At 38.8% G+C, this 14,221-nt stretch overlaps 1 protein-coding gene across 1 annotated transcript in view; it reads left to right on the top strand.

Annotated features, from left to right (window-relative positions):
• Nucleotides 1-14,221, top strand: part of LOC132561127 (A disintegrin and metalloproteinase with thrombospondin motifs 18-like) — an 83,096-nt gene that overhangs the window by 44,211 nt on the left and 24,664 nt on the right. The window contains exon 3 of the mRNA XM_060225857.1: nt 7,487-7,872. Coding sequence (XP_060081840.1) covers nt 7,487-7,872 — 386 coding nt within the window. The remainder of the gene's footprint in view (nt 1-7,486; nt 7,873-14,221) is intronic.

Here is a 14,221-nt window from a genome sequence, read left to right as displayed (position 1 = left end):
TTACCGTGATGTGTTCACCATGTACCTGTAATGTTAATTACCGTGATGTCCCCGCTCCATCATGTAATGTTAATTACCGTGATGTGCCCGCTCCATCACCATGTACCTGTAATGTTAATTACCGTGATGTGCCCGCTCCATCACCATGTACCTGTAATGTTAATTACCGTGATGTCCCCGCTCCATCACCATGTACCTGTAATGTTAATTACCGTGATGTGCCCGCTCCATCACCATGTACCTGTAATGTTAATTACCGTGATGTGCCCGCTCCATCACCACGTACCTGTAATGTTAATTACCGTGATGTGCCCGCTCCATCACCATGTACCTGTAATGTTAATTACCGTGATGTCCCCGCTCCATCACCATGTACCTGTAATGTTAATTACGGTGATGTGACCGCTCCATCACCGTGTACATGTAATGTTAATTACCGTGGTGTGACCGCTCCATCACCGTGTACATGTAATGTTAATTACCGTGGTGTGACCGCTCCATCACCATGTACCTGTAATGTTAATTACCGTGATGTGCCCGCTCCATCACCATGTACCTGTAATGTTAATAACCGTGGTGTCCCCGCTCCATCACCATGTACCTGTAATGTTAATTACCGTGATGTGCCCGCTCCATCACCACGTACCTGTAATGTTAATTACCGTGATGTGCCCGCTCCATCACCATGTACCTGTAATGTTAATTACCGTGATGTGCCCGCTCCATCACCATGTACCTGTAATGTTAATTACCGTGATGTGCCCGCTCCATCACCATGTACCTGTAATGTTAATTACCGTGATGTCCCCGCTCCATCACCATGTACCTGTAATGTTAATTACCGTGATGTGCCCGCTCCATCACCGTTGTTCACCTTCAGCACGAGCAATACTTTTCTGCTTAAACTGTTCAATTGTGAAAACTCTGAAGACCACTGGTCAGTGTCCTCTAGCTATGTCTTGATATGTACCTACAGGTGGTCAGTGTTTGTTTAGCCGTGGTGACCACAGGAATATAACAAAAACTGACAATATATAGAACATGGTTTACACTAGTATCGAAAATTCTGCTATGATTTTTTTTTCAAAATTCATTGCACTATACGTATTCCACATAAAAAAACCCAAAATTACCTAACCATTGAAACAATAACAGAATTCTCATGAACAAGCTTCAAATTTGTTTCTTTCATTTAAAAATGACTGACCAATGTTATATCTATTTCATGAAATCAAGTAAAATATCTCATTTGAGATATGTAATATTTGAGATGTTTTATACAGTACATGTATATGGTATATTACAATATATGAGATATCTTGTGTGACTCAATAGTGATATTTTTTATAAGAAATAAAAATATCTGATATTCTCTATATTTTATATGATTGGAATAAATTACGACCGAATTCCTCATTGAATAAATAAGTTAGCGTGAAATATGTATTGATAACATTGATACAAAGTTGCTGCACTATGTATGATAAAAAAAACAAAGGGAAAAAAAAAACCAACAACAACATTGCCGATGTGTTCACCTTTCAAGTCCCATTTGATATCGTTCACTTTAGCTGATCTGCAAGAACAAATAAGATTTCAAAAGAGTGTAAAATAAACACAAGTTAACACAAGGTTACGACTAAAGGTAGGTGTCGCTATAACATTTCTGTATCGTAAGTCTTAGTTATATATTTATGGTAAAGTCAAACAGCTCATTGAAATGAAAAAAATAGTATATGTATGTTTTTTTTCTGTAAGTATACACTTAACTGGTTGAACATAAGGCTTACGGTGACCCATTTAATTTTTTACGTTCCTAATTAAAATGCGTGATCATGAAGTAGCTTGTATCTAAAACGGCAGTGAGTCATTCATGTTCCTGCTGTTGATGGCCTGTCTATGTGGCTTCCGAATAAATTTGTATTGTAACAGTTTTATTTGAAAGTCAATGTTTAAGATAAATGTACGACTTTTTCTCCTTCTATACAAGTATCAGGTTCTAGGCATCATTACAGATGCAATGAAATTGTATTTTTCCCGATATAATCTATAGGTTCGCTTTGAAATTCTGAATATTCGACCAATAATAGTTCGATCGTGAAAAGTCGACTATAAACAAGGCAAAAGTCGTAGATATCTGGTTCCTTGTGTACACTGTGGCCATGTGTGACGTAGATAATGCTATTACGTACACAAGTTATAAAATTTTACAAAAAAAAAAAAAAAAAAATTCAAATTAAAATATTATTAATTTCACAACAATTGCGAAACGATTTGATGACCCGTCTGGAAGTGCGCGAGGGGTCTTTTCTGTACTTGCCATGTTGAATTCATGCATGCAAAATGGCGCATGCGTTAATGCAGACTGTTAATATTCATCTATACATGATCGTTGACTTTGTAAGAATATCATTGCAATTTAAAATATATGTAAGAGCCACTGCTGTTTATTTCTAGTTATTTTGTTCTTGGTTTTTAAAACAAAGTTCATGAGATATATATTTATTTGTGTTTATAAACAATTGTTTTACAAATATTCTATGGAAGATTCCATCACTGTTGATATTGCAACATGCATCCTTTTGATGGCTTAACACATTCAAACCATATTCACTTATACTGATTACACAAATAAATCATGACGTCATGCCTTTATTACATCACAAAATCCAAATTGCAGAATTATGTGATGAATGTAATACATCTCCATGTGAAATTAGTTTTAAATTGTGTTCATCGGAATTGTGAAAAAAACTTGATTTTGGAGAAAATAAATCTTACTTTCACTTTCATTTCAAGCGAAATTGATAGATCTCTCGATTTTCTTCGCTAGAGTTTGCCAGAAGCTCGCTAAAATGAACAATCATTAGATTGCTGTGAAATAGATAGCTATGGTTTATGTAGTCGAAGGTCTGTAGTAAGAAGACGTACATTGCACCAGGCCACTCCAAAGGTAACAGGTACGTGTACACGAAAAACTCTTAAACTGCCTATTTGTGAATGAATCAAATATATGAATGGCTGTTATTTAGTAGTTTACATAACTTTACAAATGTATCCTCTCAATGAATGTCTAAAGGAGCAGCGCATCCATTTACAATAGTAACAGTCATATATATGTTAAACAGGCTAGCACAAGAACTGTCTTTGATCATTCCCGAATTCAAAATACAATTTATTTTATTCATTACAAAGATTAGAGTATATTGAATAGACTTACAGTGTAATGCACTTAGCATCTTGTGTGGTTTTAAAACCAGGTCACTCCGTTGATTTGCATTAAGTCGTACCGAGCTAACAAGAGATCAAACAGATTTTACCTGTGTGAAAATTACCTGTTCGGATATCACACAATACGTCAGATGGAGCTCTGTTTGATATACAAAGTAAAACCTAAATCAGCCGAGTGTACTTCTGTTTGTTAAGTCTATATGTGTTGGCCATTTATTTTTTTTACCTCTTTTAAGGAAAATAAATATTTAATTTCGTGGGTAGTAACAAATTATTTGCGGCGAAGGAGTTTAGTAAGTTCACCTGATGTGACTAATCGTCTAAAACTGACCAAATAGAGTTAGTGTTAGACCGAGCTTCATAAGGCTTGCTACACTGACTCTAGAGACAAGACAAATCCTCAAATGGATAAGAAGCTTGCTCACAGCTGGCAGCATACTTGTTCCATACGTTTTCTATCTGTTCATAGTGATTGCTGAACATGTTACTTGTTCACTTTTATAGACATATTGATAACTTGTTCACAAATATTGTTACACTTGATACTTTTTCACGCATTTATGGCTACACACTGAACTTGTTCAGCAATATCGCTTCATTTAATACTTTTTGAAAACTATCGCCACACTTGATATTTATTCACATTTTTCGTTACACTTCATACTTGTTCAAAGTTATCGCTACTTGTAACTTGTTCAGTAATTCCTTCACTTCATACTTGTTGATAGTTATCGCTACTTGTAACTTGGTCAGTTACCCCTTCACTTCATACTTGTTCATAGTTATCGCTACTTGTAACTTGTTCAGTAATTCCTTCACTTCATACTTGTTCATAGTTATCGCTACTTGTAACTTGTTCAGTAATTCCTTCACTTCATACTTGTTCATAGTTATCGCAACATTGTGATATTGTGATTATCCTGGTGTATCTGAAGGGCACGTCTTGGGAAGTCTTTCCACATCTGGTAAATTTGGTTAGCTGTAGCTGTCGTTATTGTCCAAGATTTAAAGATACCGCCCGAACATACAGTAAATGCACAATTTAGTGATACGTGAATTATAACAGGTATTCGCCGTCCCGCTTCTTCCGTGTCGATGAATCCAGTCACTGACTCCAAACTTAGTCCGCGGTTCATTGTCCTATGTAAGGATATATTTTTCTTTCGGTTGATCATAATGAAACATTTGTTATTATAATTCTGAATGGTAGTTTCACAATCCATTAGGAAACAGGTGTTCTGTACTGAAGGACGGCCATATTTTAAACTGACACAGAAATTTGCAGTCCAGTTTACAGTAAGCAAGTGTGCACGATTCACCAGGATGCTTTTGACAGAGTTTGATATTTGAATGGGGTTGGGATTCGGGTACTTTGATCTACCATTGGTTCCCCACAATACTCACACATGTGGATGTATGTGCATGACTGTCGCCGCTGAAAAACGCCTCTGATGTTGTTGACTGTATGGCAATACACGTTTCTTGTTCTGAAGCAGTAGTTTCTAGCTCGAGTCGGAGCGAAAGGACTGACAGTGTTTTCCACGAGACTTTGAACGTAAAATAGCTGCCAATGCCTCATGGTATAGGACCACATTTAAGTGTCCCTAAGGGCAGTCTTCAGGCTCCTGCTCGTGTCACAGACGAAAGAATTTATCGTAAGAGATTGCCGCGGCATCGCCATATTCCTAGGCTAGATTTTGAACCATCCGGGCATACCGTATCAATGCATGCTCTAGATTTGGATGGCGTTTCGAACATTATGACCCAAACATAATGGTCTTTGATTAAAGAATTTTAACCACCGACAAGGAACCGTCCTTAAATCCAGAAGTAAATTTCTCCTTTACCATCATCTTCCCGGAATTCAGGATTAGTCCATTGTCAGTAAACTTGTTCCTACAATTTTGGACTTGACTGAGGAACCCGATATCAGGACATTTACATGCAGTGTTGGTGATTTCTGGTATTGCTGTTGATATACAAGGCTGAATAATTGGTACCTTGGCATCTAACGGGGTCTTGGAATTTTGTAGCTCAGTGTTTTGTCCCGGTGATCGTAAGACTGGAGTCTGCATGCCTTCTGCAGTTGATTTTCTCGCCTGTTCATGTTTCACGTAGGATCACTTGGCGATACATACCGCCCTGTGTCAAAGCAAACCAAATGTACAGTGAATTATGACAGCTAGTTTATTGCACACAGCATCTTTAATCAAAAGATAAGTCTCACGGGCTAACAAACATCATGATATTGAAAAGGTCGTTTTGATAATTCAGCTCAGACCACGAGTAGCTAATAATGGCGACCAATGGGGGTTGAGGTGGGGCATTGTTGCACTAGCGATTGCGTAATGCTCAGTTACGAACGATAACCCTGCAAAGATTCTCAGCATTCGGCTTGATCTAGCCAAGTAGCCTCACTTGCTGTTGATGTAAACTTTATTTATTTTACAACAATTGCGAAACAAGTAATAGCAACTTATACTAATCACTCTTGTTGGCCCGGATGCAAGAGCGCGAGAGGTCTTATTGTGGGAGGAAACCGGAGTACCCGGGGAAAACTCATGTGGTCGGGCAGGTGACCACCTACCTATTCACGTCTGTTCCAGGAATCAGATTAGTTGAAATTCCAGCAAGTCACAGAACCGCAAGGTTTTCCATAAACGTCACTGATTTCGCTTTAGCCCACAATCGATATCCTGGACTTGGTGTTACCTTACGTAGCCTATCAAAAGAGCGCTCATCTTTGTGACGTCACTTTGAACAGTTCTCGTATAACAGAAATATCAGTCGAACATGTATTCGTTAGTCATATCCTGACTTTCGTTCAGTTTTCTAATAATCTTTATATCAGTGTTGAAACACTATGAGGTTGATAAGAGCGGGAGTGCCTTTGCTGAAGACATTCACACTGAGAACCGCAATAGTTAACATACAATTTTGCACGCAGTTGTATCAAACTTCCGAAAAGACATCTGAAAGTACACTGCCCTAGTCCAACGTCATCACACTGTATCAAACAACTAAGCCACATAATAATACACACATACATAGTTCAGAATATTTAACTTTAAACGACGAAAATGCAATGTAAATTCTTGTATTGGATAAAAAAAATACAATTATTGCGAGACACAGCTTAAATTAATCAGTACTCAGTTGGAGGTACTCAAAAATACCCATTGGGAAAACCACGTGATCGGGCAGATATGGACCTTTTCACATCCGATTTGGGAATCGAACCCCGGTTGCTAATCTTAAAGGCCAGTACGATAGTTTCACATACCACTGCACCAACCGACCACCCTAATAAATGTACATCTGTTCAGAGTTCTATGTTTTTTATATAAAAAGTGTGGGTTGTCAAAATGACTTTTCATGTGTTTACTGTAGACACTGCAAGATAAGGGACCGGAAAGTGACCGCGTCTTCAAAAGACACTCTTCACAATCACAATAGCATCTGTCGCGAAGAAGTGGGGAAACAAGTACAGATATATGCCAAATTTACAACACGCAACACAATACTGAAGTAAAAAAATTCTAGTTTCACGACTAGTAATATATTTCACTGGCTACGCCTGTCATTTTCTGATTAAACATACATTTATTATTGTCTCCGTGGTGTTGGAGTCCAGTTTCTGTAACAATTAAGGACCAGTATTTGACATTTCACATTATCTTATCTTGCTCTGACTACGTCTGAACTTCTAACAAGGACGGTTGGAACGCCTCCTGTTTTTTTTAACTCTCCCCTGTACAGTATAACTATAGCTGAGTTTCGATATACCACACATGTAGAGTCGGGTAATTAAAAAACCATAAATAATGACTCTGTCAACATAAGATATCTTATATTGCTGAATATGTCTGTTAAAGGGACGAATCTACCATTGTATCATTGTAAGGTATGGTTAATTTAGAACTTCCTCGTAAACGAAGATAGAAATTAATTTTGAAAATGTTTTCTTACTAATATCACATTTATTTAAGCACACTTTGAAAGTCATGTGCTTTCTTCATGAATCAGAATCACTTGAAACATAATCTAGAATTATTTGTTAAAATTGTTTTTATTGTCTGTACGTTGTCTCATTTGTGTGTCGTTACTGCATACAAAGATATTTGCAGTTCCAAAATTATAATATTATATTAGCCTAACCAGATTTATCTGACAAAGATTGACCCGAGAAGTAAGTTTTCGTCTCTTTATTTAAATTTTTGTAGCATTTCATACATTAATATAATTTCTTTTTCAGAATTTGATATAACCATTCCAAAATTTTACGACCTAGAAGGACAACATGTCTCCCATGATCAGTTAAATCATCATTTCCATCAACAACAATTCCATTACCATAGCAACAGAGAAAGACGGGATACCTCATATCAAAAACATAACGTGAGTGTGTTACAAGCGGAAGTGGAAGGCTTCGGACATAAGTTTCAAGTAAAGTTATGGCAGAATCAGCATTTGTTAGCACCAGGCTTCAAAGTGTATAGGCGTCGTAGCCAAAGACATGAAGACATGCAAGAAGATCAAGCGGAGACAACTCGTGCCTGGTCACAATCGCAGTGCCAATATACCGGAAGTGTAACTTCACACAGTGATGCACCAGCCTCGATTTCATTATGTGATGGCGTTGTGAGTATTTCCTTATTCATTTTGTAAAGCTGTAAGCACTGTGAATACACATTCTCTTTTTCAGGAATTATTATATATACAATAGCCAGACAAATGTAAATACACGTATATTGCAGTTTGATTTCTGATTAATTCCAGCATGAAAAAAAAACAGAAAGGTTTAAACTGTTGGGTACTTTTAAACCTGCATTTAAGATCCTTATATATCATATATATAGCTGTACGTTTCATAAGTTAGTTTCGTGGTAAAACCTCCCAACAGACATATTAGAACCAATTGTGCCCCTATGTTGGCTGGCCTGTTTTGGTTTTCATACGAAGGTATATTTGTCGAAGAGTTTATCAAAACAGGTCACACAGACCTTGCCAAGTCGTTTGATTTCACTTGCAGATATATTGATGACGTTTTGTCTTTAAATAACAAGAAATTTATTGACTACGTCCATCGTATATCCCCAACAGAATTCGAAATAAAAAAGACAAGACAGGCCCTTTTACATCCGCCGTTTATCTCGATCTTTTCCTATAGCGAAACCAGCATGTTTGATAAACGTGATGATATCAATTTTCCTATTATGAACTTTCCATTTCTGAATAGCAATATCACAGCATCCCCAGCTTGTTTACATGTTGCAGTTGATTCGATATTCAACGGCCTGTTTCCATTATTACGATTTTCGTGCAATAAATCCACAATTGACGAACAAACACGTTTAAAAATTATATCGGTTGACAAAAATTATGGGGAAGATTTACGGTCATAGTGATCTCATTGTAAAATATTCTATTTCTTTGTGTTATATGCAGGTTAGTTTGCTTGTATGTTTCTTCCGTTGTTGCATGCATTGTTTTTATTTGAGAACGTGACATTACTTCTTTGAACTGACCAAGGTTTACATGACGTAGGTCGTCGATGAAGCAGAAGACGCTTACTCTTCCGGAACACATGGTCTTATTCTTGTAGTTTTTCAGTAGTCTCTCTGTAATTCTTCGTTTGTTTTCCATATTTTTATCAAATGCTGTATAGCACATCTTTGAAACATAACTGTTAACTTTCAATGCCCACCACTTGCCATTTGAAAGAATCCTTCTATTTTTTAGTAATCGTTTTTCTGATGCCAGAATTTAACGGGGAAAAAGTTTCAAATATAAAGAGGTTTTATAACTCTTGATGAATATATTATCTTTACAAAATTGATTATATTAATGAAATATTGAGATATATTTGTTGTAACTATATATGTAATAAGTGTAATTTATTCTGAAATATGGAAGAATTTCACTCCCTACCTTAATATTTACTTTTACTTATTTAAAAATTATTTCTCAATCTAGCTTCTCCATCTGAAAAGACTTTTTCGTGTGTTACTCCAAATACAAATATTTCCTTTTTAATGTATTATCTTTGTAAAAACGTTTTATTACTCAATATGTCCTTTCAACGTTATCGGTATATTTCTAGTCAGTTACAATATATTTGTAGCTAAGCACAACATTATTGACAAGCCTCATCTGTCACTAGACGTAGTTATACTCAAAATATTCTGATAGATTTGTTTTAATTTCATATCAAATATTTTCGCTGACTCCTCCGCAGTAATTCATCAAAACATTACAAAAGTCAATTTGAATGATTAAAAGATTCATAATAAGATATAAAGTTTATTTGCCGTACCTTGTGACCTGTTTGTATACAGATGATGGGTTTAATGTTACTTTATGCGAATATGACCATTGTCGGGATGATTGATCACAGCGCTTGTCAAATTTGTCACATATTTGATGTGAACATTACGGTCGTAACACCTGTCTAACTTACAATTCAGGTAAGAAAAAATATACCAATCACCACTGAAATTGATGGATATATTTAGGAGTTTATTATGATGAATATCATCATTGTTTTAATCATGCAGAAAATGCTATTAAGAGCTTTATCATAAACCATTTGGTTTTTTTTAAATACGCCATCCATATTTATAATTATCAAACGTCTGATCTCGTATGACACCTCCGGGGAGAGTAGAAAGCATTCTGTTCATCTATTGGGAAGCGGACGATTATTATTTGTGATAAAGCAAAACTCTGTCCGACGTCCGACGTATGATTATCAATATATATTTTTCTGTAGGATTTAAAGAGACTGAAGAATACTTTGACACGACCATAAGTTTGGAGTCATTTGTATCAAAATGACCCACAAATACGGCTCATGTTCATATTCACATTCTCAATATGACAAACATGAGCGGTTGTTGTTCAAAATGTACGACTTCTGGTCAACACCAGATTTAGCAGTAAAACAATTTTCAGACATAAATCTTCGGAGGAGCACAAAGGGTCAGCCATATGCAAAATCATAGTAAAAACAACATCAGTATCTCCAATATAGTTTGAATGAAGACTGGCCCAACAAACGATCAAACTTCCGGCACAATGAATGATTATAGGATCAACCAATACGCTCCAATGTTACATCAGCCAATCCCACTTCCAGAGTTCTGCTATAAACATTTCCTGTATAAAGGGAGACAACCGCCACTTAATAACTTTCACTATATTTCCGCCAACTGACTCGAAGGGAATGATGAAAACTAAATCAGATCATCTCATAGTTACTGCTGACATATTAACACCATGCCCAGAAATTGTGGGAGCTGTACCTATATATGTTGCAGAACTAATTCTTTTCGTTTTTTTTTTGCTACATCTAAACAAGTTGACTGTAAAGATATCACTATTTCTTCAAATACAAACACAAGAGGTCAAAGTTCAGTAAGCTACAGACACGTTACTAGAGAAATTTGTCTAGAGCTGGAAGAAGATTTAATCAGCCTAAACTAACTAACGAGAGTCTTGGTACCTTTCTTAACGAGGAACTAAGAACCAGCAAATGATCTGACGCTGGACTACCTAACGAGGGACGGGGTACCAGTATTTAATCTGACGCTGTAATGCCTACCTAACGAGGGACGGGGTACCAGTATTTAATCTGACGCTGTAATGCCTACCTAACGAGGGACGGGGTACCAATAGTTAATCTGACGCTGTAATGCCTACCTAACGAGGGACGGGGTACCAGTATTTAATCTGACGCTGTAATGCCTACCTAACGAGGGACGGGGTACCAGTAGTTAATCTGACGCTGTAATGCCTTCCTAACGAGGGACGGGGTACCAGTATTTAATCTGACGCTGTAATACCTACCTAACGAGGGACGGGTACCAGTATTTAATCTGACGCTGGACTACCTACCGAACGAGGGACGGGTACCAGTATTTAATCTGACGCTGGACTACCTACCGAACGAGGGACGGGTACCAGTATTTAATCTGACGCTGTAATGCCTACCGAACGAGGGACGGGTACCAGTAGTTAATCTGACGCTGGACTACCTACCGAACGAGGGACGGGTACCAGTATTTAATCTGACGCTGGACTACCTACCGAACGAGGGACGGGTACCAGTATTTAATCTGACGCTGTAATGCCTACCGAACGAGGGACGGGTACCAGTAGTTAATCTGACGCTGGACTACCTACCGAACGAGGGACGGGTACCAGTATTTAATCTGACGCTGTAATACCTACCGAACGAGGGAAGGGGTACCAGTAGTTAATCTGACGCTGGACAACCTACCGAACGAGGGACGGGTACCAGTATTTAATCTGACGCTGTAATACCTACCTAACGAGGGACGGGGTACCAGTATTTAATCTGACGCTGGACTACCTACCGAACGAGGGACGGGTACCAGTAGTTAATCTGACGCTGTAATACCTACCTAACGAAGGACGGGGTACTAGTATTTAATCTGACGCTGTAATACCTACCGAACGAGGGACGGGGTACCAGTATTTAATCTGACGCTGTAATACCTACCGAACGAGGGACGGGGTACCAGTATTTAATCTGACGCTGTAATACCTACCGAACGATGGACGGGGTACCAGTATTTAATCTGACGCTGTAATACCTACCGAACGAGGGACGGGGTACCAGTAGTTAATCTGACGCTGTAATGCCTACCTAACGAGGGACGGGTACCAGTATTTAATCTGACGCTGTAATGCCTACCTAACGAAGGACGGGGTACCAGTAGTTAATCTGACGCTGTAATGCCTACCTAACGAGGGACGGGGTACCAGTAGTTAATCTGACGCTGTAATGCCTACCTAACGAGGGACGGGGTACCAGTAGTTAATCTGACGCTGTAATACCTACCTAACGAGGGACGGGGTACCAGTAGTTAATCTGACGCTGTAATACCTACCGAACGAGGGACGGGTACCAGTAGTTAATCTGACGCTGTAATGCCTACCTAACGAGGGACGGGGTACCACTAGTTAATCTGACGCTGTAATACCTACCTAACGAGGGACGAGGTACTAGTAGTTAATCTGACGCTGGACTACCTACCGAACGAGGGACGGGGTACCAGTAGTTAATCTGACGCTGTAATGCCTACCTAACGAGGGACGGGGTACCAGTAGTTAATCTGACGCTGTAATGCCTACCTAACGAGGGACAGGGTACCAGTAGCTAATCTGACGCTGTAATGCCTACCTAACGAGGGACGGGGTACCAGTAGTTAATCTGACGCTGTAATGCCTACCTAACGAGGGACGGGGTACCAGTAGTTAATCTGACGCTGTAATGCCTGTCTAACGAGAGATGGAATAACAGTAGTTGATCTGACGCTACCTAACGAGGGACGGGGTACCAGTAGTTAATCTGACGCTGTAATGCCTACCTAACGAGGGACGAGGTACCAGTAGTTAATCTGACGCTGTAATGCCTACCTAACGAGGGACGGGGTACCAGTATTTAATCTGACGCTGTAATGCCTACCTAACGAGGGACGGGGTACCAGTAGTTAATCTGACGCTGTAATGCCTATCTAACGAGGGACGGGGTACCAGTAGTTAATCTGACGCTGTAATGCCTGTCTAACGAGGGATGGAATAACAGTAGTTGATCTGACGCTACCTAACGAGGGACGGGGTACCAGTAGTTAATCTGACGCTGTAATGCCTACCTAACGAAGGACGGGGTACCAGTAGTTAATCTGACGCTGTAATGCCTACCTAACGAAGGACGGGGTACAAGTAGTTAATCTGACGCTGTAATGCCTACCTAACGAGGGACGGGGTACCAGTAGTTAATCTGACGCTGTAATGCCTACCTAACGAAGGACGGGGTACCAGTAGTTAATCTGACGCTGTAATGCCTGTCTAACGAGGGATGGAATAACAGTAGTTGATCTGACGCTACCTAACGAGGGACGGGGTACCAGTAGTTAATCTGACGCTGTAATGCCTACCTAACGAGGGACGGGGTACCAGTACTTAATCTGACGCTGTAATGCCTACCTAACGAGGGACGAGGTACCAGTAGTTAATCTGACGCTGTAATGCCTACCTAACGAAGGACGGGTACCAGTAGTTAATCTGACGCTGTAATGCCTACCTAACGAAGGACGGGGTACCAGTAATTAATCTGACGCTGTAATGCCTACCTAACGAGGGACGGGGTACCAGTAGTTAATCTGACGCTGTAATGCCTACCTAACGAGGGACGAGGTACCAGTAGTTAATCTGACGCTGTAATGCCTACCTAACGAGGGACGGGGTACCAGATGTTGAAGTAATGAATTTCTACAGGAAGTTTTTTCTGTAAGGAATAATTTAGTCTTGATGGTAATTCTGAAGGCTTTCGATTTAAGAATTCCAAGTCCGTCCCCATTTGGTTAAATGTGCAATTCTCTTGTCGCTGTCATGATGAGGAAATGAGTTGAATTGTCAATCAAACAAGCCTTTTTTAAGTGAACTTGTCATTGATGTGATAGATAAAGAATTTTAATCTATGGGAGAGCCATATAGCACTCCGGGGTCGATAATTAAGGTCAACGAAATTTTTCAACGGGTACATTTAGCAGAACTACAATTAAAAGGCTGAAGTTTGTTTAGGAGTCTTGTGTTAGGAAGTTTTGCCAAAATATGTTTTAAAGTGAAGTTTGGTATTATTTGTGTTCAAGTATGAACTCATTTTTTTATTCTGTGGGATTTGTTATTTAAATGGCCAATTATGCACTTCAGCTAAAATGTTACAATGCCCGATGTAAAGGCTGTAGTGGTTCCAAACATCGTGAATCGGAACGAAAAAAATTGTCCTCGTTTATTACAATTCAAAAAAACTTTTGATCACCAAAATACAGGAAAGGTCCATATATCGGACACTGCTCACGGTAAACAGCGTTCTACTTAACATACTGGTGTGTTTAAAATTGACAATATAGTGAAGAAAGCGGGACCATGTTTGTGATTGACTTCCCAAGGTCAAGGTTTT

This window comes from Ylistrum balloti, unplaced genomic scaffold (assembly GCF_031769215.1).
Source record: "Ylistrum balloti isolate Yb309-2 unplaced genomic scaffold, AGI_CSIRO_Ybal_v1 Utg371148, whole genome shotgun sequence".
Lineage (NCBI taxonomy): Eukaryota > Metazoa > Mollusca > Bivalvia > Pectinida > Pectinidae > Ylistrum > Ylistrum balloti.
The sequence above is the reverse complement of the archived record's forward strand: the minus strand, read 5'-3'. Positions and strand labels throughout refer to the sequence as shown.